This window comes from Silurus meridionalis, chromosome 11, assembly GCF_014805685.1.
Source record: "Silurus meridionalis isolate SWU-2019-XX chromosome 11, ASM1480568v1, whole genome shotgun sequence".
Classification (NCBI taxonomy): Eukaryota; Metazoa; Chordata; class Actinopteri; order Siluriformes; family Siluridae; genus Silurus; species Silurus meridionalis.
Genome location: NC_060894.1, coordinates 14213263 through 14240344, shown reverse-complemented (window position 1 = coordinate 14240344; position 27082 = coordinate 14213263). Strand labels below are relative to the sequence as shown.

The 27082-nt window shown below is 37.3% G+C and overlaps 1 protein-coding gene across 11 annotated transcripts; it reads right to left on the bottom strand.

The window, feature by feature from the left end:
- Positions 1 to 429: 429 nt before the first annotated feature.
- Positions 430 to 22560, bottom strand: arfip2b (ADP-ribosylation factor interacting protein 2b). 11 transcript variants are annotated; one of them, XM_046860942.1, is made up of 12 exons: positions 22295 to 22560; positions 21318 to 21507; positions 20201 to 20311; positions 17241 to 17297; positions 13803 to 13911; positions 11498 to 11560; positions 9951 to 10046; positions 9527 to 9639; positions 3590 to 3811; positions 3186 to 3343; positions 2506 to 2680; positions 430 to 2218 (listed from the first exon to the last, which is right to left on the bottom strand). In XM_046860942.1, the coding sequence occupies exons 3-12, from the start codon at positions 20297 to 20299 to the stop codon at positions 2063 to 2065; spliced, it is 1248 nt and encodes a 415-aa protein (XP_046716898.1). In that variant the 5' UTR covers positions 20300 to 20311; positions 21318 to 21507; positions 22295 to 22560; the 3' UTR covers positions 430 to 2062. The 11 variants fall into 11 exon arrangements, with proteins under 11 accessions (XP_046716898.1, XP_046716897.1, XP_046716899.1 ...); XM_046860941.1 differs by lacking the exon at positions 21318 to 21507 and having other exon boundaries at positions 22295 to 22559; XM_046860943.1 differs by lacking the exon at positions 21318 to 21507 and having other exon boundaries at positions 17265 to 17297; positions 22295 to 22557.
- Positions 22561 to 27082: the final 4522 nt, after the last annotated feature.

The following is a 27082-nucleotide window of genomic DNA, read 5'->3' as shown; positions in this document are numbered from 1 at the left end:
ATTCAGTATTTCTCCTACATTAGATCATCACTGGGGCGCAGCACTTCTAGCACATGAACCCAACACAACTGAAAATTTACAACTGAGGTTATTGGAAAAGCCATGCAAAATATTCAAACGAGGCACAGCCAATATCAAAATACTATATATTTATATATTTTAGAAACCTCTTTAGTATTGCTTCTCTCCAGGCTCAACCTCACAACGTTGTATTAAAAAGTTTGGCCATGATTATATATAGTATATATTTTCAATTCACTTTAAATAGTACATCTCAGTGTTTGGTCTTTAATAAGACTTGAATAACTCTGAGTGTGTATCATAGCTTGTGTAACTTTATGTAGCATATGAAGGCAAAACTTTCATGGGTTCTTCTTGGCAAGAAAACAAAAGAATCATAAACTAGTTAAACGGCAAAATGTGCAAAGATAAAGTAACCTTCATTTTTAATCAAGAATAAGCTTATGGGGAAAAAAATAAATAAAGAAAAAAGAAAAACAGAAAATTGACAGACCCTATAGTGTATGATAATCAATGGCAGCTCTATAATATAGACAAATATATTAATGAAAATTATACAGACTACACTAGACTAGATTTCCTGGATTAAACATTCATTGTTATTTAAAGCAACAGATATACAGACAAAATACAAAAAAAAAAAAAAAAACCCACAAATTAGTACATAGCACAGTATTTAATCACAACTGTCTCGTATTACACGCCCACAGACTGGCACGTGTCCTGAGAGTTTAGTGTGGTTCAAGTGCTGAGAATGAACAATATGCCACAAATGATCTGAACACTTAATTTTCCTCTCTAGATGGTAGATATATAACAAAGCTGAATTGTATTTCAGAGCATGTTGGTGTTTCTTAAGCCTGGCTGAGAACTGGAGTTTTTCCTCCACCAACTACTCTGGTTAAACCTAGTTCAGACATGTTACTTAGCTGATGACTCGAATCATGTGAGTTAAAATGCGGAGAATTGCGAAAAAATGCCACCATGTGAATGGTGGTGTGTGTTTGTGTATTTGTGTGTGTGCTACAGTAAGGGGATGAAGTATATGCTAGTTGTACAAGCCAATACCATGGTTGTCTGCTTTCAGTCTGCAATTTGCATCGTGGCTAAAATGACAGAACACTGCAAAGACAGTGATAACCGAGTTATTTGGATGTGCACTAAAAATGATAGTTCACTGCCTTAAAAATAAATAGTAGACCATAAGATCAACATTCCTGTATCAGAATACATAGTCATACTGGGTTTTCAGTTACACCTTAACTGTAATTTTTTGTTAACGGAATCTGATGAGAAGAAGGGTACACACATGTACACTAGGTGTTCTAACCTATAAAAAAAAAATAAACTAAAAACAAAAAAACAGTACGTGAAATAAAAATAATTCACTTCAAATAAATAAATAAAAATCTAATCATTTTGCCATTTTGCTAATCATCTTGTTGCCATTCTGTATCAAATGAATCACAATTATTATGATGGTTACATTTCCCAGGTCATTTCTGAAATAATCACCACATCATTTACACCCCGACTGGTAATTCATTCTTTGAAAAAATGTAGGACTGAGAGTTCTTAGTCATTTACAAGTCCAGGTCCAGGAGTCGAATGTGGAGAAAAGTTGGTGGGAAAAAGAGTTGTTTTGTGGTCAGTAGGGTTGACTATATAGCAGAGAGAAAGAAAAAGACAGAGAGCAAAAACAGCTGGAAGTCTACTAAAGTTCTGATTGACACAATATTTCCAGGAGGATTTGGTCAATTGTCACTAAGCTTTTGTTCAAACAAAAACTTTAACAGCCTTTAGAGTGAAGTAGATACAAGTAGTGCGTATTCTCAGGGTCAAACACAATTTTAGCAACGAGACAGACAGGCAGAGGAAAAAAAGAAGGAAAGAATGGAGAGGGGGGGGAAGGGGGTTTGGCTCCTACAACAGCTACAGGATGGTAAGCCTTCCGCTGCCCTGATCCCACGGTGGCTAGGCTGCGTCTGTCTCATTACTCTATTGATAACCTGCAGAAGGACAAAAGGCGCTGTGAGCACTTTCACTGCTCCTCTAACCAGGAGGGCTTGTCGGCTCCAGGAGGTTTGAGCTTTATGTTGAACTGCTTTAGGGTCTGTTCCAGTTGCTGCTGGTTGCCGGCAAAGTAGGCAGAGATTGCGTTGTGGAAAAGGAGAAGCTGTTTGTGCATCACTTTCACCTGAGACAGAAAAAAGCCACAAAGCAGAAAAAGGGGAAAATTCAAGCATGTGTCAAGATCATGTCAAATGGTCACGTAAACATCAGAACACACTCACTACCAGCCCAGTTTTATGTAACCATGTATAAAAAAAAAAAGAAATTCTGCATATAACAGATTCAATAATATATTATTTTAAAAAATGTGACAAAGTATGTAACTGTAGAATAAGAGGACAAAATATAAAACACATCAATTATAGAATAATTTAGCTTGTAAAAATAATAGGGGGAGTAAAATATAAACACCTTGTTTTCCTCCAGGAACTTGAGTTTGATTGTAACGTCACTGCGCAGTCGCTCATATTTGTCCTTGTGGATCTGATACTGTTCCTGCGCACTGTCGATGCGAGCCATGGTCACGGCGTCCCGGGGCCCCATGTTCAGTTCTTCCAGATCGGCTCTGTATGCGTCAAACTCCAACCTGCAGGATGAAGGGAAACAAAAGGACAGCAAAGAAGGAGAGGAGAAAAAAAGGAAGCATTGTAGTCATTAATGTATATTATTTATTAAAGAACAACAGATGTTTTAGCACAGAATGGGGGGGAGGTTAGGGTTTGAAATTCTCACAATGTTGTGCGCCAGTCTAAAAATATCACAGTTTCGGATTGTTCGTTAACCGTTTGAAAACAAAAGGATGAGCGATGATGAACATTAAAGAAAAACTTCATTACGAAATCTCTGTGCGAACACGTCTTTGCACATCCTTGTGTATATAACAAAATCAAAAGCAAACAAAAAAGATCAAATCTCCTACATTCCCCATTCTTCTTCCTTATATTGACATACTGTACTGATACTATTCATCATGTTGTCTTTATAATCTAAAAGAGAGAATAGCTGAGAAAAAAGGTGCCACTAGGACAAAAGAAATAAAAAAAAAAACAAAGATATCGATATTATGATAAATTTCGACAACACTAGTGTACCTTGCGTTCTCATACATCTTGATGGTCATGAGTGTGTCCTCCATGGTCTTGTTGACGAGTGTGTTGATGCTGGATACAAAAAAGTTGATGGCGCCCAGCAGAGTTTCTCCGTTCTTACACAACAGTTTTTGAGTTTCTGCATTGTAGCCAAATTCGTCCTGGAAGAAACACAAGAAACACAGCGATCGAACAGCAAATAACACACAAATAACCTCCATAACGTTAACATGATCACGTATACCGATTCACACTTTATACCAAGAATAGAATCATCTGGAATTACAATGTTTATATAAATCATAATTGGATTCTAAAGTGACTGATCGCCTCTAAACCTTATTGTGTATTTACATAATAAAATGAGTGGGTAGTGAAATAGCCTGCTGGTAGTGAATGCAGCTCACCCGCAGCTCCGGCGATTTTTGGCTGAGGTCAGCGAACGTGTCTCCGAGTGCATGCTGTGTCTGCACCATGCTGTAGAAGTGATTAGTGAGCGCCCGGGCCAGGCGCAGCACGTTCTCATACTTGCGCTTGGTGTCTCGCAGAACCTCGATCTGAGCCTCCAGCTCCAGATCTACAGTGCGAGAGCCACGGCCGAATCGCTCCGAGATCATCTGTTTAGTGCACTGGAAAAGAGAGACAGGGACAAAGGAAAAACATCAATATCAATTCTGAATAACATGGAACATTCCACATACTTGATTTCTACAAAACATGCTTTTGGTGCCAATAAATAAGACACTTAAAAGAACAGTATTAGGACATAATTAGAAATATTTTCAGGTTACAGCACAAAGATGTTGCAGCAAATTGAACTGCTTCCCTCAATGAAATGAAAGCTGAGCTGAATGTTTAACTTCCTCTTCCATCTTATACTGCACTGATTTCATTGTGTAGTGGGTGTGGATATGATGACCACAACATTTGTCATGTCAGGTTCAACAACCTGACTGGCCGACACACTACGATATTCACTTATGTTTAGAAATGTGTACTATTTGTAGAAATTTGTGTAAACTAAATTTAAAGATATTTAGGGTACACCAACATTACTACTCATTTTTAAAGAATCAAGTTTACAATGGGAAACAATTCACTTTGATTATATGCATCATCCACATCAATCACCATCTCAACACCTGGAGTCACACCATTTAATAACACATACCTCATAAACTGTGTTTAATCGACTGACCTTTGTTATTGCACAACCATCGCTGATTGAAGCAGTCAGGTCAGTTCCACTGACTAAATTATTATCGGATTATTATTGTTATTAGGTCATATAACGTAAAAGCCTATATGTACAGATTGTGTAGGGTTCTAAGTTTTATCCTGAGACCCAAATTGACTGCTGCTGGCATGAGGATAAGTTTGATAGAAACTAAAAGTACTTTTTAAAGTCATGATGAGTCATGAATGTAAATCTGTACACTGATTACAAGAAAACACACGTTTTAGCAAGATATACACATGTCGCATGATTTTAATTCATTGGAAGCATACTAATTGCGCCATCTTTCACCATCACATTATTCTATTTAAAATGCCAAAGATCATAAAATTTGTCAGACAGAAAAATCATACTTTTGCATCAGCAAGGCAACGCTCGAAGAGAAATCAAGCAAACAAACTGTATATTTAAGATATGGTATTTAAGGTGTTTTGAATATTAATGAGAGGTCATGAATAAAGAAAGGACTGGAAGGCAAAGAAAACTTTTCAAATCAAGTTTTTCAGCTTTTTTTTTTTTTTGTTTTGTTTGAGAGACCAGAAAAAGTCCAGCAAGGATCTGGCTCACCATCTGGCAGCTTCTTTGGGTGCAAAGAAGTTCGATCAGGAATGGTCTTTGTGGAAGAGTGAGGAATACAACTTTAAAATTCGTAGGTCCAATCTTTAACAATATGTAAGACGAGACAGATTGAAGAATGAGTGCTTGCGACCTTCAGTGAAGCATGGTGAAGGATTTGTTTTGGTTTGTGGCTGCATTTCCGCCCATGTTGTTGACGATTGATTAATCACCATAATAAATCATTCCATTCCTTCTGGATAATAGCATGATAACAGCACACTGCTAATGTAGTGAAATCATATTTGGAGAGGAAAAACTGGTGTTAAAACACTGACACTCATGGACTGGAATCTACAAGGTCCAGACCTTAATATAAAAGAGGAATCACTTGAACAGAGAAATAAATAAAAGACAACCTCTTGGAGTCATATATAATATATACCGTAATTTACGGACTATTAAGCGCACCCAAATATAAGCCGCACCCACTGAATTTTACAAAGATTTTTATTTTGAACATAAATAAGCCGCACCTGTCTATAAGCCTGTCTACACTGAAACTAATGAACTTTACACAGGCTTTAATGAAAGACAGTGTCTGTTACACGGTTGAAATATGTTGTGGCTCCTTTAAGAGCAGAGCGGCATTTTGGGAATAGCCTTTTTTCGGTATTACTGTGTGCAAGGCCGAGGAATATGTCCTTATTATTTTCTGATGCTCATTTCTAAGTTTCTTTGACTAACCCGTAACGCTGTTGCCAAGAAAAATAAAAAAGCACGAGTTTTGGAAACCTGTCTGTGCTTATATGATTTCTGTTGCAACTAGAGTTAGCGAGCTATCCCATGACCCAGACTCAAAACGTTACAACGGCTTGTATCTAAACAGTAGCCTACCAAGAAAGTCATTGTTCACTGTCTTCCTCCTTCCTTTCACAACTATTTATCTCGAGAGTTTTTCTTTTGGCATCGTTGTGCGTTTAAAAATCACCATCGATGAAGCTTTTCTCCCGATGCCGTGCAGCTCAGAACACAGGTGAAGTGCGTTTTTTTATGCCCGGTTGTTTTCAGCGTGATTAATAATTCACATTTCCTGTTGACAGTCCGAGTGAGCGGCAGGTCAAATGTCAGAGGAACATCATCCATATTCATGATGTGGTGCATCCCCGATTCAGTGGGAGTGCACGCGATTTAATATAAAGAGTTTTAATCGGTTCACCTGACCCCGTTTGGCAATTTCATTGGTCTAATGTTATGGGGCTCAGTTTTTTGGCTTGAATCTTGTGAAACCGGGAAAAACCCAGGAAAAATCTATAAATAAGCTGCTTCGTTTAAGACGCGGGGTTCAAAGCGTGGGAAAAAAGTAGCGGCTTATTTGCTCGGGTTTTAAGCTATGTAACTATTGTACATGCCTTTGTGGTGTTTAAGTTCTAAATCCGCTTTGTACTGTTGAAGCAACCTTAGCAAGGCAGGTTTTGCCCAAGGTTTTGCTGAGCCGCAGCATCTTTTTAAAAGCCAAAATAGTCCAACACAATGTACCGTTCCTTTTTGACAGTAAAGTTTCCGCAATGTCAGGTTCTGTCAAGCCTGAGGTCATTGTACAACTAAAAAAGGTGCAGTGTAGCAACTTAATGCTTCCTCTGCAGACTGCTTTACTCTCGCGTGTCACATGAGAGAATTTAATCGCTCTGCATTGAAAAATCTCATTTTTCCATATTCGGAACAACAATTAATCGTCTGGATAGTTAAGGGACACACACGCACACTAAAATATCTAAAAACATTGAACTGAAATATCTACTCCAATTGTCAATATTAATTTGAAACAACTTAACCATACAACAAGGCAATACATTGAAGCATACTTTCAAGTTTTGTGAGCGTATTTAAAAAAAAAAATCAAACAGTTGCCTGGTGTATTATCTATCATGGAATGCCCTTTTAAGTCACTACATCTAAATACCAGTTAACTGCAATATCCATGAAAGCAATATCCAACTAGTGAAGCATGGCAAAGCACAGCAAAGCTGGATGTTTGGAAAATAGGGACTGTCTGGATGCCAGGGGTGTGTAAAGCTGTTTATACTAAGAGGGAATTATATTGAATGAAAAGAAGTTTACGATCTGTATGTTTATATATTTGTTTGGTTTGCAAATAACCAAAACGAATATGCACAGGTCTCTCGTGTGTTGCCAAAAATGTTGTGTATTTTGTATAATTTACGTACATTTTAAATATCATTTCAGCAATGGATATTTTAGTTATATGCATATTTAATTTACACCTTTATTGAGTAGTTAGTCACTGAATATTGAGTAAGATTTACTATCTATTCGTACGGTAAATTATCATTTTCCACCTCTGTTAAAAAATGTTTGGCAGAGAGCTTTCAAGTGTCAAGTGGCACAAAGGCAATCTTTCAAGTACTAACATGAATTTCTCTGGAAGAGAACCTATTATTTTGTATCGCTATTTGAAAAGAGTTGATAGAGGTGGCATGAATGATGGGGGGGGGGTGGGAGAGACAACTGATGACAAAACATACACGTAACACCATCTTACCTTTGAGCATTTATAAAACACTTTACTTTTTATGACAATCTGTATAAATGACTATACATAGATATAGACATTTTCTAATCATAATTTACAACCGTGCTGCTTCATAACACAGTGCTTATAAATAGCGCCATCATGCTTAGTTTTAGATCGTGATGTAGTTTGATTAGTGTTAAAATGTCTGCAAATCCCATAAAGAGTCTTGACATTGTTAAAGAAAAAAAAAGAAATGCAATTTCTGATTTAAAATAAAAATTTGCCACTTTGAAGGCTATTTTAAGAATTTTTAAAAGATTGTGCTATGACTCAGTGACCCATGTCTGATCACATCCACTTCCTCTATGGAAGCATAAAATATTTTTTTAAAACAAGATCATTCACATCTATTACCGAAGGTTGTATAGAGAGATCATTTCCAAGAAAATTTATCAAAAGCATAAGCCATTTTTTTTCCAGTTCAGGACTGGGATTATTCTCACGCTTGAGTGTGGGTGTGTGTATTCTTGAGTAACAGCATATAAGCATTTTGCACATTTACTTGTAGCAGATTATTTAGTTATACCTACCTGCTCTTTTTTGGGGGGAAATTATTATTTATATTTAATAATTATTAGGTACTAAAACCATAAAGGAATTTGATAACATCAACTGCAATCATTGTATTGCTCTCTATGAAATGCTTGTTTTCACTCAAATGATTATTCCTTTAAATTACTTTTATTTTATTTTTTTACATTTTAATTTCAGATTCTCTCAAAGACAAAACAAACAGAATAAGGATTACAGACAAAGAAATCAATTTATTCACTCTGTCAGAGTGAGAGTGCCCCCTGCAGGTTACAATGCTATGCCTTGCCACTCAAGTGTACTGTATTTTGTTCACCTTACACTAAATACTGCATTAAAACATGGAGAGACATACAAAACTGTCTAGGGGAGGATTAAACAATAGTGTATACGATGTTAAAGGACATGTACCTTTTCTTACAAAATGTGATCTCTTCCTGAGTATGTTTACATTTCATAACCATTTATCATTAGGGGTGTAACGGTACGCGTATTCAAAATCTTCCGTTACAGGGCTTTCGATCCGGTACATGTGTACCGAATGCAATCCTTTTCGCTTGCGGAACATAACTAAGTGTCAGACAGCACTTTTGTTTAGTCTCCCCCTTGAACTTTAAGTGCATTTTTTTATTATTATTTATTACTAAACTTAAAAACATACACAGAATCAGGGATATAAAAAAAGAAACTGTGGTTAGCAAAGTGTCACTTTGGCTACTCACACTGTATTAGAAATAAAATTTGTTTCGTCTATGCATGAAAACGCTAAAGCTAGCATGGCGCTAGCGTTAGCCGCTAACCAGGACTTCAAGACCAGCTACAATAATTTATCTTTTAAATCCTGGCAATTCCACATATCAAAGGAGTGAATGAATGAAGAATAGAAGGAACGAAGATATTTGTTAAAGTATGCTGAAATAATTTGAACAGTTAAGTAGAATATATCTTTAGAAAATGTAATATTAAATGTAAAAACACATGCACGCACATACACACTTACATGCATGGGTATGACCCAAATAGGGTCTAACAGATGTAAAAGTATTTCATTTAGTTTTTTCATTTATTTAATTTGAGTTGATTACTCAATTTAATCAATATAATACAAAAAAGTGTATTGCATTTATTTAATTTTTCATTTTATTTGTACAAAATAAAATGTTGTATTATTTATTTAATCAGGCATTTTTTTAAAATTGTTTAAAAATGTAAACTGTTCAAATGTTGATGTTCACAAATGTTAATAATAATCATCCGAGTTAATAAAAACGACAAGCAATTTTATGTTTTGCATTTCTTCTACTGAACCTTACCGAAAACGGTGACTTAAAAACCGAGGTGCAGTATGTACCGAACTGTTTCATTCTGTGTACAGTTACACTCCGATTGATCATTATTAAAAATTGGCTAAAGAATGGCTTATACCTTATAAGTGTTCAAGCTCCATTTCTTCATCATGTCAAACTTCTCTACAGCGACACCTCTCGTGGCCTCCTCCGCCATCATGGTCGAACTGTTGCTGTGGTGCATGCTGGGCCCTATGACACAAAGAAGCAAAGCAATGCTCAAGCTCTATCTTGAATTTGACCCATCATCATGTCATACTTTAGGTCAGTCTCACAAACCTTTCACTCAATCAAAAGACATAAAAACTAAGTAGTCCTATTTAAAAGTAGCCAGCAGTGCAGCAGAGAGAAAGCACTGATCGGTTCAGTTCAGGCTACAGAATATCGGTAGGTGAAAGAAAAGAAGGAAGCAAGTGAATGAAAGTGTGATGAAAGTGTGTAATGAAAGAATGAAAGTGTGATGGCTTGCCAGAGATCACAATAAAGGAAAAATCCCGGGGTACCTGGGATACCGGGGAAGTCGTCTGATTGGTTGGCTATCCGGATGGCAGCAGTGTGGTTTGGGCCAATGCTAACCGCCCTGCACTTCATTCGCAGGTCTGGCGGGGGGACCGTAGTGAGGGGTTGGGAAAGGGTGGGGTGTGGGGGTACATAATTAAAAAAATAGAAAGTGATTGCATGTTTGAGGTGATGAAGGGATAGGATTCATAGTTACATTTATAAATATGTAACATGGTTTCATAAGTGATATAAAGGGCATGAGAAGGTCATGGGTGTGTGAGAGGATGATGATGGAAACAAAGAGGAAGAACAAAGACAAAAAGGATGGGGACAAAATTATCACAGAGAAGATGCATGGCTATGAAAAAGTGAATGCAGGTTTAAGTTAAACATGGCAAGATGTCACTGATTATGCAGTAATAGCAACCTTTACAGCATTATCTATATAATACCATGTGTTTAAGTGACAAGTGCATGTCACAATAGTGGCCCATTGTGTGTGTTAGTATAAAGTAAAAAACAGTACACGACCACAGCTATATAGACTGTGTATTACCTTACTGAGTACACCGACCAGGCGTAAGATGATGACATCAGAACATTTTTTTTAAATAGAGGCGAAAGTTTGACAAGGGCCAAATTGTGATTGCTAGACGACTCGGTCAGAGAACCTCTAAAACCACAGCTCTTTTGGGATGTTCCCGGTCTGCAGTGGTCATTATCTATCAAAAGTGGTCCAAGGAAGGAACAGTGATGAAACCAACGACAGGGTCATGGGCAGCCAAAGCTTGTGGAAAGCCAAGAGATGAGATACAGAGAAGAGCTATTGTATTATGCAGGTGGTCATAATATTATGCCTGATCGGTGGCCATAATGTTATTCTTAGTTGGTGTATTATACTGTAATATTTGTATGCTCACTCCAATCTAGTCCTTAGCAATATAACTTTAGTATCCATACAACAGGGTCTCAGCACAAGTACATATTTATTCATCACTTTAGTCAAAACAGTTTGTAAGGGGATATCTCTAACCAGGAAAAAGGGCATATTAAAAAAAGCCAGCATAGAACTTGTCACATAATAATTATATGAATTTTCCCCTCATAGCTTAGCAGAAAAGAGTTGAGAAAAATGTTATTAGTGGCAATGACTGAACAACACATGCATAATCTTCAATAGTCTTCAAGTATCTTGTACAACTGCTGCTTTAATAGTCAAATATCTTATATATGTGATGTTTTAAAGGTTGACAGGATTGATTGCTTAATACTGCTGTCTTGTAGATAGTCCTTGGCAAAGAAATAGAAAAGGAACAGTTGATTCCAAGCAGACTCTAGAACCTAAAGGAAACAATAAAAAGAAAAGCGAATCCATCTGTGCAGAATTCCCAAGCTTTGGAAAAGAGAAGTGAATTATTAAAAAAAAAAAATATTACGCTCAGGTCAGAAATCCCAGAAGAATGTGATAGAAAACAAGACAGAGTAAGTGAGAGAGTAAGTGAGAGAGAGAGAGAGAGAGAGAGAGAGAGAGAGAGAGAGAATCTGTAACCTTGTCCATTCACTGGGATGCGTCTGTTGCCGATAAAGTCAGTGTTGAGCTGAATAGCAGGGCCTGAGAGAAAAGAGAGACAGAACGCGCTGACAAACTAAGCCAGCAGAGGGCGCAAGAAGCTGCTATCATAAGTTAATCATTTTCATGTCAGTATTTCGGCGCAATACTACTACATCAGCATATATGCTAGCTTTCTGCCAGGCATGTTTGACCAAAAAAAAAAAAAAACAATGTTAAAGGTGACATGCAATGCCTTTATCTGGATCTGTTAATGCTCCAAATATTTATATCTGAATAAAATGTTTTATTCCAAACCTAAATAGAGAAGGACCGCAATTGCCACAATCAATTTGTGGGGGGTAATTTTTTCACAAATTTTTTTCACAAACTAGAAATGTAGAAAACAAAGAACCCCTGAACAGCCGCAGTTCTCGAGTTACAGAACTGTACGAAACAAAACACCATTCTAATGATTCTGCATAAGCTGGGGATCAAAACTTGCATTCCAACCAACAAAGTCTTCCCCAAAAAACTGTCAACTTTTGTTTGCAGTCCAAATCTAAATCCAACCCAGAGAGACTATATGTCTAAAAGTATGCAGACACCTGTCCTTCACACCCATTCTGTATGTAAGCTTTCCCAAACTGTTGACACAAACAGAAATTTAAAATCACAACAGTGGTACACAATAGGATGTCGCTGTATGTTGTAGTTCCATTCACTCTTAAAAAAATACAATTATAAATAAATAACTGATACAACACTACTGCAATATATGAACCAAAGTATTTGGACACATGAATTTCCAGCTAAACGTGTTTTCAAACTGCTTCCATAATGCTTGGGGCATACATTGTCTTTGGACATGATAGCATTACATTTTCCCTTCCCTTGAACTAGGAGACCCAATAGGGCTGCAATAGATCTTGAAACTTAACTCTATTGAACACCTATGGGATGAACTGGTACACCGTCTACATACCTGACTTTGCTAATGCCTTTTGTGCATTTTCCTTTTTTTTTTTTTTTTAAAGCCACAATCGCCACAAACACACTCCAAAATCTAGTGGAACATCTTTCCAGAAGAGTGGAGGTTATTATATTAGCAGATTGGGATAAATGTGGAATGAGGTGTTCAAAAAACACATAAAATCAGGGGCCATATAGTGAATAATAAGTGCTAATAAATGTATTTATCTTTTATAGGTCACACATCTTCAAGTGATATGAAGTCACAAATCAAATTCCACTTGAATCTTGAACTCTGAAGCCTGAGCTTATGTTTCCAGTCTCCACTGTTCGCATACATTTAATCATTGTGAGTCAATGGAACCAAAAGTGTATTGTGACCACATCTAAAAAGTCCAAACCTGTCCCAGCATGGCAATAAGCACAAAGGAAACTCCATAATGACATTTGCCAAGACTGTAGTGTATTAATCGAGTGGCCTGCACTGTGTTGAGCTCTGACCCTAACCCTGACACTGAACACATCTGGGATTGACATACGGCTGAGTGCCAGGCCTCCTCATCCAACATTAGTGCCTGACTAGATGAATGAGTTCAAATATCAATAGCCATGCTCCAAAATCTAGTGGAAACCCGAAAAAAGAGTGGCTATAATAACAGCAAAGAATCAAAGAACCATTTAGAAGTCATTATCTGTTCATTCTGAAAATATATGCAGTCACTTATATCTTTAACCCCGCTAGAACAGACCTACACCCACAACAACCTAAAGACATGTTATACTAACAACCTGGTCACCTTCCCTTACAAAAGACAAGGATAGAAAATGTGGTAAAGTTGACAATTCTTCACATGCGAGTGAGGCGAAACAGTGCACTCTTATTTGCTGTGACAGATTATCTCTTTACCTAAGAATGACCAATCTTTTCATTAAATAATGACTTGGTAAAGAGAGTCATACAAAGGACAGTCCTGCTGGGAAAATGATGATGTTCCACATAGTAAGAGTAAGAAAGAGTGAGTGAGTGAGTGAGTGAGTGAGAGAGAGTGAGAGTGAGTGAGAGAGAGAGAGAGAGAGAGAGAGAACGCAGTATAAAGAGACCTTCGGGAGAAAATCTAGCTTGTCATGTCTTCAGCGCCAGCTGATGAGCTAGAAAATATGCATTTGGAACACATAATGCAAGACATGATTCATGTTCAGCACACAGAACAGCCTCGCCTCGAGTCTGAGGCTCCACAAACAGAACACGACAACCATGCGGTGTGTGAGAATGAGTGAAGACGTGAGAGAACGGGTGAAGGAGAGACAGAAAGAGAGAAAAGGAGAGTGATACCTTTGATAGAGCTAGTAGGGATGATGCCTTCTGCAGTACCTCCATAGCCACCTGATACAATGCTGGTCTCGTTTAGGTTAGGCCCGGATACCATTACCTGCTGCAAATCCTACACACACACACGGGGAGAGAGAGAGAGAAAGAGAGAGAGAGATAGAGAGAGAGATAGAGAGATAGACAAAAAAGATTATCTTGTCTGCATCGTCAATGCTTCTAAAAAGAAACCGTGACCCATATTAGCCTTCAATGCACAGAGACAATACATTCATATTAGTTAGATGTTAGGAAACCAATTATAAAGGAATTTGCACTCTAATGTCATGTAATTGACTTCTAAACATACTTCTAAACTATAATATACAAATGTTTCTACACTAAAAACACTACACAAAAAGCATCTCATCTGTGACTGTAAATAGTGAAAAATAAGATATGATTTATGCTCCGTTCACATCAGCAGTGCAATAATGTGTATCTGATGCAAAAAAAACAAAAAAAGCCTCATACAGAGCAGGCCAATCATCTCCTCGACTTAAACAAAGGCGTGTGAACACGACTGTTGAGACACGCAGCAGTAACATACAGCATGCAGCCACTTCACTTCCTCATCAGAGAAAAGCATGTTGTATTTTACTGCTGGACTGAGGCCAAACATTCTCTTTGAAATAATCAAATGTACGCTCGCTGCTTTGTCATTCTGCCAAAGACACTCGGTTAGTAATGTGCATTAGTCGTTATACAGACACACAAGGTTACGGGGACCAAAAATCCATTGGAACTATCAGTATGTCCTGGACATAACATAATAGATCCAACGAGATTTTCTTTTTTCAATGTTAACAGAAGTAACATTATCTCTAAAGTTTTCCTATTGGTTAAAGCTGCTGTAAGCATGTTTTAGCATCTAACCTAATTCATTAGCATTGTTAACTTAAACAGCTAAACAAGTCTTGGTGATGATTTTGGATTGTGATCTTTAACTGAGCTGAATGAATCAAATTTACAGATCTTAAATAATGTTTCTTTAAAAAGAAAAAAGAAAATTGGTGTGTGCTTTGCTTCTGTATAACAATTACTTGTTTCTTTGCCTATGTTGGCTGGGGCGGACATATACAGTGTCTCACAAGGGCGAGTACACCCCTCAGATATCTTGAGTATCTAGTAATCTTCTCAAGGGACAATACTATAGAAATGAAACTTTGATATATTTTTGAGTAATCAATGTGCAGCTTGTATAGCAGTATAAAATTTACTGTCCTCTGAAAATTTCTCAACATACAGCCATTATTTTCAAAATAACTGGCAACAAAAGTGAGTACACCCTAAGTGATTACAGCTGTATGTCCTTCAATCATGCAAAGCCACTTGTTCTATTCATGCTCTTTTTGTCTGCTTGACAGAACCACACAAATTTGTGTATCTTGTATTAGAGCATTTAAAACAATTCTCTCATACTGACTACTGGATGTTCACCATGGCACCTCATAGCAAAGACGGTGGCCAGGATCATACAGAGGTTTTCCAAGATGGGTTCCAGTCGAAACAGATAAAATTGAGTCCTCGTGCTGTGTGTCAGGTGCAGAAGTTGGCTTCAAAAAACAGAAGCATAAGTGCTGCCATCATTGCTTTAGAGGTTGCAGAAGCGGAAGGTCCTCTTGTCAGTGCTCAGACCATACGCCGCCCACTACAAAAAGTCGGTTTGCATGGCCGTCATCCCAGAAGGAAGCCTCTTCTAAAGCTGGCTCACAAGAAAGCCTGCAAACAGTTTGCTAAATACAACCTGTCCAAGAGTATAAATTACTGGAACCATGTCCTATGGTCTGAAGACCAAAATAAACTTGTTAGGCTCAGATGGTGTTCAGCATGTGTGGCGACACCTCGGTGAGGAGCACCAACAAAATTGTCTCTTGCCTACAGTAAAGCATGGTGGTGGTAGCATCATGGTCTGGGGCTGCATGAGTGCTGCTGGTACTGGGGAGCTGCGGTATATTGACGAAAACATGGATTTCAACATGTACTGTGACATTTTGAAGCAGAACATGATGCCCTCCCTTCAGAAACTGGGCTAAACTGCAATTTACCAATATAATAATGACCCCAAAAACACCTTGCTGAGAAAGGTCAAGGTGATGGAGTGGCCGTGTGTCTCCAGACCTAAACCATATTAATCCACTGTGGGGCATCCTCAAGCAGAAGGTGTAGAAGCACCATGTTTCTAACATCCAGCAGCTCAGTGATGTCAATATTGAGGAGTAGAGGAGGATCCCAGTAACAATCTGTGCAGCTCTGGTGAGGATTAAGGCAATATTGAAACTTTGGACACAGTTATGAAAATGTGTTAATTCAGGGTGTACTCCCTTTTGTTGCCAGTTATTTGGACAATAATGGCTGTATGTAGAGTTATCTTCTGAGGACAGTAAATCTGTTCTGCTATACATTATATTAACTACTCTAAAATATATCCAAGTTTCATTCTTATGTGAGATACTGTACATTAGCAAGTGGTATTCTTGCTTCTTCTCTTATGTATGAGATATTCATGTGTTTGGAGGAACAGTGTTAGCATGCAGGATCCTCATAAGATAATTCTAGAGTCATAGTTTGTACTGCAAACATTGTTTATAGCAGCTTTAATACATAAGACAGGTTTATTAGCAGGATGCTTTTCAAAACATACAAATGGAATACACTTGATTTAGTAGAACATTATTCAGAGAAGATTAGATGATCACACTAAATTGGTATCCATTTCTATTTACACCATTTTTTATAAAAAAAAAATGTACGTCCTAGATTTACTTTTTGTTGACATACGAATTTGACAAAAAAAAGTACTGGGACGCATGACTTTTCCAACCATATGTGGTTCTTCCCCAAACTGTTACCACAAAGTTGGAGGCACAAAATCATATAGGATGTCTTTGGATGTGGTAGCATTAGATTTTTAAATTACTATTTACTATTTACTAACTAGAAGATCCAAACTTGTTCCAGCATGACCACTTCAGAGTGAAACTGAGCATTGGTGCTATAACATAAATGAAATAAATAACTAATTTGTTTTCGAGACCTACAAAAACAATAGATTTCAATAGTGTTGTTCTCTTTTCATAGTTTAAAAACTAAGAGTCTAGGAAGAAAAAAAACTTTTATGAAGGTTTTATGCAATAGAACACCTAAGAGACCGATCATCTAATCTTTTCTGTACCTTGCTGGGGTTTTTCCAATATTCAGTCTTCTGTCATAAAACATTTTAAGAATTTTGAAAGGCATCCTGTGACTACAGATGAAATTAGGGGGCCAAGCAGTAATATAGGACCACACACACACACACACACACACACACACACACACACACACACACACACACACACACACACACACACACACACAGAGAGCCGCTGAGGACTTAGACCCCTCCACCAGTGTGCTCCTCACCCTTTGGCCTGAAGGATGCCCTACCTTCTCATTTAGGCCCCACTGTACCTTTGGAGCCTGCAGACATGAGTGGATGACAGAAGACATACAGAAAAGAAAATGAACAATGCAGAAACAAAAACAAGTGGCCATAAAAAAGGGAAAAAAAAGCAAGTGGTATGAAATATGATTAAATAATCTCAGATGAAATTAACAGAAAACTAAGAGATAAAAGTAATACAATTTATAACTGATTCAAACATTCCACAAACGCAGGGCTAAAGCAACAGTCATTTCCAGCAGAATTGGGAGACAAAAGAAAATAATGTCAACATAAGCAACATCCTACTGATGAGAATGGATCATTTCATGATCATTTGAGTTTGTGGATTTTAGTAAAAAAAATTGTTTGCATGATCCATCCAAAGTAGTCAAGCAAATCCAAACAAGAAATCATAAAAGATGGGAAATGATTACATTTTTTACAAACTATTTCAATTCAATACGATTCCAATCAATCGGAAGTTTAATACTACTACAGCTACTACAACTACTAAAACAACTACAACTACTTCTCTTATAATAACGAAACAACTACTGCTATAACAAATACTAAACTACTACTACAAATACTATAATACAACTACTAAAACAACTACTACTATAATTAGTTTTGCCAGTATAAGAAACATAACTACTACTTCAACTATAACAATACAACTACTAATAAAATTCTATGTAATATAACTATTAGAAATACAACTATTAGTACAACTACTTTAACAAGTACTAGTTCAACTACTACTACAAAAACAATTACTATAATAAATCCAAAAACTACTACAAATATGAAAACTACAAATTCTATAAGTACTACTTCATTTTGCCAATACAATCATTACAACTACTACATCTACAACTAAAACATCTATATAATATATTAGCAATACAACTATTAATACAACTACTATAACAATTACTAATTCAACTACTAAAACAACTACAACTACCATTACTATAATAAATCCAAAAACTACTACAAATATTAAAACAACAAATACTATAACTACTACTTCATTTTGCCAATACAATAATTACAACTACTACATCAACTACTAAAACGTCTATATAATATTGTACTAGTAGTAGTATTTGCGTTAATCACATCTACTAATTCAACAACTAAAACAAATTCTACAAGTACTAATGACAAATACTAAAACAACAATGAATAATCCAACAACTACTAATACTCCAGTATAACAATTACAACTATCACTTCTATTACTACTAATACAACTTCTATATAATATACCTATAACAAATACTAATACTATTACATCTACTATAACAAGAACTAATGCATATACTACTACTACTATGACAACACCTACTACTTCCACTATAACAACTACTATTTCAGCAAATACTACCACAAATATTAACAACTGGTTAATTAACAAATTAATCGATTTAACAAATTTACATCCAAAGAAACTATAAGGCATTAATATGTGACATTTATTCATTTTCAGTACGAGCTTTATCCTGGTCAGATTCGTGATGGGTCCTGGAGTGTGTGCACTCTGGACGACTATAGAATAGAAGTCACCATTTACACATTTATTCACACCTAGGAGCGGTTTAGCATATCCAATCAACTTGCCATGTTTTGTAAAAGCGGGAGGAAACTGGAAAACCCAGACGGAGAACATGTGAGCTCAGAATTTATTTTCAGACTTGAAGCTACTGTATGCACTATATGAAATGAGTGATATTTAATACAGCAGATGGTTGAGCTGTAACTAACTGGTTTGTGTTTTGTTGAGTGTGCGCGCGTGACATAACGTGGGAACATCATATAAATAGTAGCATGGTGTCACATCCAATCTTGCAACAATGTGCAGAAAACATGGTTCTCATTTCTTAATTCTGAACAGTAAAAAGATGTCTTCCTCGTTCATCAAGTCATCCAAGGGCCCATCATTTACACACTGGTTATATTTTCCTCATCTCCCATCCCTCTGTCTAAATCAGCCAAGCATCTTTAACATGCGGATTTACAGCCAACAAGACAACACTATTATATTTCTTAAAGCCCCCCAAAGGGTAATCAGCATTGTTTGTCAACCAATTAAGACTTCATACGTGCCGTTTGTGTAGTGCAAACTGTGAAAACGTGCAGAAATACACTGCAGTCCTAACGAACTTCATGATTATAAACTGGTCTAAAGAGCTTCTGTGTAGAAAAAAAAAAAACACACAATAAAGAGACATTAAAACACTGGCACTAAGGAACACATGAAATTGAGATTAATTAAGTCAGAGCATGGGACTTTAACTAGCTACAAAAGTAAACCCCATCGTTCTTTAAGCAAACATGGTTCTATTTACCCAGAGTTCCTCTACCCGGATCTAAAAGGTCTGCACACTCAGGTGTGTCTTTAGACAAAGCATACACTTCACCCTTTGTTTGCTAAGGGCCATTTCCCCCTGTCCCATCCATCAGCATATTCATATTCAACTACCTGAGCAAAAAAATTATCTTTTAAATTTTAAAAAAAAAAATTAAAATTTTAAAATGTTTAAAAAAATAAGAAATCCTACTATTAGAATGTTTACTTCTTTATCGACATTGTTACTGACATTGTCTATAATCTTGCCTGATACTGAATACTAACATTCCAACAAGTCCCTCATGCATGCACAAGGCATGCAAACACACACACACACACACACACACACACACACACACACACAGGTGGAAGTAAATGTTTGATCCACCTGCTTGCTAGCACTTTTTCTCAAGGTGAAATTGCACAAGGACACATGGCCTTGCTCTCACACCCTGATACAGACATTTTAACCACCGCAAACTTATCACTTGTCACTTGGCTGTTTTTCCAAAAGTGTTATATCATTCGAGACGTTTCAATTGAACTGACGAGACAAATAGGAGCATGAACCAGAGTGTCCCTCACCTGTTCAAAGCCATCATCCTCGCCCAGAGTCCTGCTGTCCCCGTTACTGTTGATAGGGATCTCCATTGTGGCCGCTTTGCTCATGATACTGTCTGTCATGCTGGAGTGTCACTGAAGGACAGGGAACGACAGGCACAAAGAAAAAAAAAACCCCACATACATTAGGGAATAAGGAAGGAAGGAAGGAAGAAGGAAGACAGAGACATGGGAGAGAGCAAATCCTAGGGCTAAGACCAGTGATGTTAATGTTTCAGCACTGGCTAAATCAATAGACCCACATTGCATGTTCCTTTAACCAGTAATAAACATTAAACATGGTCAAAGAGCATTTCACCTTTATTTCTCTTCGTCTTAGCATTCCTGAAGCCATACATTATCCTGATAATTAAAGGCTCCGTCCAACCACTCTCAAAGTTAACAAACCAGTTCATAAAAACCTTACTCATGTCATAAGCCTTTCAGAAACCTCCCCAGGCACCTATTATTGCCACGACAGCTGTGCCTTATTATAAGGCGTCTAAAGGTTGTATGCCACAATTCGTTTTGCATAAATCCGTAAATTGTTTATCGGACTCTGATTTTAAGGTTACCTTGAGGTAATTTACATTCAAGCTGAACACATCGCCAACACTACAATGTTCACGGAGGCAAATTATAGGACACTTAAGCTCAAACCTGCATGCCATGTACTCATCTACAAGAAGAGCATTTAGGTGAAGGAACCGTGTCTGATTTAAATGTGACTAGAAACTTCATGAGGCGCAATTTCATCAAGAATTGCTGGTAAGTAAGTAATGACTCTTCCAAATGAAGCTCTACATCACCAATCAGGACTGTACAAGACTTTCAGAAAAACATTACGAGAATGTCCTCGTCCTCAGTTTTCAGAATCTCGGTTCATAACAATCACATCCAGAGATCTGGATAATAGACGATGCACTAAAGTGTTTGTCAGCAAAAACGCTGGGCAGATCAAACGACCTTTAATGAATTCGCACTCTCTGAGACGATGATGAGGGTGGCGCAGGGAACAAGAGCTCTTTAGCGAAAGGGGAAAGTAGGGTCGGCTTGCAGGAAAAAAAATAGTGCTTATGTAGGCCACGTCTTTCATAGTTACCATTTGCTACTGTTCACAGGGTGCCAGGTGTCATGGCCTCACAGCCTTTCAGCTTTAAGTATTTGGCTGTTTATGTAAATAAAAAGATACTCCTGTAAGTCATGGGGCAACCAAATCCACTCTTAAAAAGCCTCTTGACTTCAGTGTTGACACTCAGATGTCGTTTTGGTCCACAATCAGGATTCCGCTTCTGTGAATACAGGGATTAGGAAGGGATAAGCTACTGGAAAAGGTTTGCTCACGCCCTTTACACAAGGCCGCAACTATGACTACAGGTTAACCTCCCTTTGGGCAAACACCATTAACATAAGGAACCATGATCTGACCCAACCTTGAGTAAAGCCTACACAAGGGCATGTTTGGAGCAAAGTCTTGATCATGATGAAAAAGGAAAGAAGCACAGATCAACAGATCCATGGAGCAGGTGCGACAGGTGCGCGTGCGCACACCCACATTGAGAGTTCTAATTTTGCCCAAGACACCTAACCTGTATTACCAACTGTTGCATGTGACACAAAAGCTCCGTCCTAAACTGAAACTACACACTGACCTCCTGGTTTGATGGACTTCATCTAAACCGCTACTTACTACACAGGAAAGTGGTTTAAATTCTGGACCCAAACACCTGATAGTATTTTTGATTACGGATTCCAAAGAATACGCTTGTTGTTTCTGTACACATCCGCAGACAGTTGAAGTTATAGACTGTGAGATCATACTTCATTATTTGGTTAACAAATGTGATTTGTTGTGCACAGGACAGCGTGTCGAACTGTCTCTCGAGCCTAGGGCCCTGAGTGTCTCTCGGAGTCTGTGCATGGAAAGCAGCTAAGATTTCCACCAGAAAGCACCAGGAGGAACGGAGCAAGGTGGCAAGGATCACACCTTTAATTCTTGACCATGATACAGAAATTAAGGTTTAAATCCCATCGTATTTGCTTTGTAATGCACGGTAAGAGATAACAGTGAGGTCCTACCTGATCGTTTCCAATAGTGAGGATTTGCAGTAATCTAGTTCACACCAAATCATGCGCGAGCCGACGCTGGCAGTCCACAATAAAGCAGGAAATTTATAAACTACTGCATGAGGAAGTGCTACGCTGTTTTTCTTAATAATATTATTATTTGTAATCAGTGATTTCTCATCTTCAGCGAGCTCTGCTGTTTCCCCAGCGGCTTGTTTCTTGCTCTCATTCGGAAACGCAAACCTCCACCTCCTTCTCCTCCCTCCCGTCCTTTCAGTGGCCCACAATGCATCTCGGAGCTGACGCCGACCGACCGTCGTCTCATCCCAAATAGCGCCCTACTCCCTATATACGTTCACTGCGTAGGGCGTATAGTAATGCCCTCGGCAAGTCAATGTTACGTACGAGCGGTAAGGGATTCAGCATTTCCCTTTGACAGCGTGGAAGGAATGCGCTCATGGGCTAAATCCGAGGCCATTTTGGGAAGGTCGTGTTTTTTTTTACGTTTGTACCGTACACGTAAATGAGTGAAGGTTTCCGTTTGACACCATCTGATTTGCGACGTTACGTAACCTTCACGGTGCTCTGGCTACAGAAAAAACACAACAGCAAAGTGTCTTTGAGGTGTGACGCCAGAGATTAGCCCAGTACAAACAACATTTCGGTCTAAACCTTCATGCACACATTGGACATTAATATTGATGACATCCAACATATAAAAGAACACATTTGTAGTAAACAAAAATATGTTAAACAACCCAGAATCTGTTTAAGATTTTCCAAAACAGCTATATTTAGTCATTCTTTTTTTTATGACAGCTTGGCAAACTCGTGTCAAGAAATACTCAGTTTAATCCAAAGACTGTCCATCATTACTTTAAGAAATGAAAGTCAGTCAATCTGAAAAAAATCTCAAAAACTTTACATGTATTCCCAAATCCGGTCTTCAAAAACCTCAAAAGTTATGATGAAATAGTTTTTAATACAGGTCATCCCAAAAAAGGAAGACCAAGAGCTACCTCTGCTGCAGAAGATACGTTTATTAGCATTACCAGCTTCAGAAACTGTCAATTTACATAAATGCTTCTCAGAGTTGAAGTGGCAGACATATTTCGACTTCACTGTTCAGAGGAGATTGCATAAGTCAGGCCTTCATGGTCAAATTGCAGCAAAAAAAAAAAATAAAAGCAATTACTTCATATAACAATTTTTTTCTGCTTGGGCCAAGAAACACAAGGAATAGACATTAGATCAGTGGAAAATTGACCTTTGGTCTGATAAGTCCAAATTTTAGATTTTTGGTTCCAACCACTATGTCTTTGATAGATGTACAGAGGGTGAACGGACTGTTCCTGAATGTGTGGTTCCCACTGTAAAGCATTTAAGAGGAGGTGAGTTGATGTGGGGGGCTTTGCTAGTGACACTGTTATTGATTTAGTCAAAATTGAGGGCACACTAGCATTTTGCAGTGACATGCCATTCCATCTGGTTAGCACTTAGTCTGACGATAGTTTGTTTTCCAACAGGACAATGACCCTAAACATACCTCTCAGTTATGTAAGAGCTATTTGTTTAAGAAGGAGAGTGATGGAGTGCTGCATCAGATGGCCTGCAAAATCAGTCAGTCTATATATACAGCATATATCCAAAGTTTGTAGACACCTGAGTCAAATGTGCTTTTGGGGGGCATCTCATTCCACATTTAATCCCTATTTGCTGTTATAATAACCTCCATTCTTTTGTTAAAATGGTCCACTAGAATTTGGAGTGTGCTTGTGGAAATGTGTACTTGTTCAGCCACAAGGACATTAGTAAATTCTGGTACTAATGTAGGTAATGTGAGAAGCAGTGCAGTAACGTTCCAACTCATCCCAAAGGTGTTCAAGAGGGTTGAGGTCAGAGCTCAATATTTGGCCAATTAAGATCTTCCACTCTTAAATGGACTATGTAAAAATCCACGTAAGCCATATCATCATGGAGCTCGCTTTATGCACAGGGGCATCGTGATGTTGGAACAGGTTTGGGTCTCCTAGTTCAAGTCAAGGGAACATAACTGCATCCAAAGACTTCCTACAGTATACAACAGTGTGCCTCCAGTTTCTTTGTGGAAACTGTTTAGAGAAGATTCCCATGTGGCTTGAAAAGTTTAGTGTGCCAATAATTATGTCCATTTGTGTATGTTTTAAGGCTAAATCAACAAAAGGAGACAATTGCCGTAACTGCTTTATCCTGATGAACACTGTAGATCCAGTAAGTAAACTCAGGAATACTGGGTGTGAAGTAAGAACACACCCTCGGCTAGACCATGCGCGTAGACACACACACCCACGCACACACACATTTACACACATCCACATATTAAGGTAACTTGGATTGACTCTTCACTACTATGTTTTGGGAGACAGGAGGAAACCATAGAAAGAAAGAGGGAAAACTACATGGGCACCGGAAGAATGTGTAAAACACCACACAGACACTCACACTATCTGAGGACTAAACGGCATACTTTATAGATCTGATGAATTACTGCTCCCCACTGCGTCATTGTTAGAATGATCACAATATTTTTATTTATTATTTGTTTCCAAGTTATCAAAGTTCAGAGAGATATTTCATGATACCTGTAAGCATTTCTGTATTTGGTTTTTTTCATGTGCCACTGGAAACTACTTGATACCCTTTCAATATACTGTACATTTAGGTTTCACTTATTCCTAAAAAGTAATTATTGATTGATGCACATTCATGGAATGCAATTTACTTAAATTTACTTAAACGTACTTAAACTTAATATTTAAACTTACAACTGAGTGAAGGATTCATGAGATATACATTCTCCCATTCTACCCCTGAGAATACATTTGTGTTACTAGGACCACAATTTTTCTTGAGTTTCAACGTTTAACCTTGTAGTTTTCTGATCAGTAGGTGGCAGTACAAATTCATAAGTAAAGTAAAAAGTTTGAATGCTTTTTTACTCCTTTAGATTTGTATTTAATGCAAGATTATTTACTTGAGATACTTTGTGTAGTTTAACTTTTAAAATTCACATCCAAAATATGTACAAACATGCAACCAAAATACATTAATAATACATTATAATATGTTAAAATTCAGTAGCCTTGAACTCTGACAAGGATATCATAGAATATTCTCCTCTTTGCACAAGATGAAAAAGAGTTTAACTATTATTTATTATCTAGCCTTGAATCTCTGTAGTGAATAGAATATGAACAACATGTCTCAAATAAAATTTAAAGTATAAATGGTTAACATCTGTCTTGACTATAATATGTGTTTACTTGTAAGTATAATAGCACAGACAAATTCCTCTGTAATATAAAAAACCTGATTTCAAAATATTTGATGTTCAGCTTGTCCAACTTTTCATTGTCCTCAATCTTATTTTTGTGTGTGTATTTTGTGTATGCTTTTACACTACATAAGCCTGAGAAGAGCATGTATCTGGAGAAAGAGCTTCCAATGTCACATTGCATTGAATTTCTATGAGCAAGCTGAAAAAGTGCTGAAAAAGCGAAATTTAATCTGTAATCTGTTTTAACTGGCTTCCTTTTTCTTACTTTGGATTAAGACAGTGATCCAACAAAAGTCGTTCTCTTTGTCATAAACCACAAATGGATTATTTAATGCCCAAAAAAGAATATGCAGCCATTGTCCTGCAATTCACAATCACTGACTCTCACTGACTCATGCATTTCCAGTAACTTGCTCAAAATGTGTTTCATACTCACAAGTGGAGAAGAACAAACAACATGTCAGTTTATACCTGATATAAAATGCACGATTTGTTTCAAAGTTGAAAACAAAATGCTCAGAGCAATAATATTTTAGTCATGTAAGCAAAAAAGTACTCCCTCTTAGAATTCTATGGTTTTACATATCAGGAAATAATTAAACTTATCTGGTCCTTATCAGGTCTTAAGTAAATACAACCTCAAATGAACAACAAAACATGACATATAATACTGTGTCATTATTTCTTTTTTACCAAAATGAAGCCCGAAATAGAGAAACCCTGTGTTTGTAACTACAGCTTATGATTCAATAGTTTGTAGAACCACCTTTACAGCAATAAACTTGAAATCATGTAAAGCAAGTTATTTATCAGTAATTTTGTCCAATAATTATTTTATAGCCTTGCTATAGTTCAGGTTTGCAGGTTTGCACAGTGTTTCAATTAGGGTGAGGTTTGGATTTTGACTCTGCTATTGCAACACACTGATTCTGTCTGTTTCAGGCATTCTGCTGTAGATTTGCTGGTGTGCTTGGGATCTTTGTCTTGTTGCATGAGCTAATTTTACAAATTTAATTTTGTGCTAATATACTGTGTTTGTTTTATGCCAAACGTGGCTCTGTGCATTATGGCCAAACATTTTGTCTTTGCTCTCGTCCATTCAAAAGACATTGTTCCAGAAGTCTTATGCTTTATGAAGAGAAGAGGCTTCCACCTTGCAACACTTCCAAACAAACCATACTTGTTAAGTCCTTTTCTAATTGTACTGTAATGAACATTAACAATGAACATGTTAACTGAGAGTATGAGATGTGTTGTTTTTTTTCTTTCCAATTTCTCTGAGCATTGCATGGTCTGAGCTTAGGGGGAAATCTGCCATTCACCATTCACCATTCCAGGAAAGACTGTTTTGAATGTTTTTCCATCAACATTTTTCTACAAGTTTCATATAAATCTATCAAATGTCAGAATTATGATGATGATGAAATTTCAAAACAATTCAAAAATGGTAGTTCATTGTAAAGGCATTGGAGTAATGCTAAAAC

Coding starts and splice junctions, on each gene's coding strand:
- arfip2b (XM_046860942.1), bottom strand. CDS start 20,299: ATGACAGACAGTATCATGAGCAAAGCGGCCACAATGGAGATCCCTATC. Junction 9,640..9,950: donor CGACTTCCCCGGTATCCCAG/GTACCCCGGGAT, acceptor TTTGTGTCATAG/GGCCCAGCATGCACCACAGC. Junction 2,681..3,185: donor AAGATGTATGAGAACGCAAG/GTACACTAGTGT, acceptor TTCATCCTGCAG/GTTGGAGTTTGACGCATACA.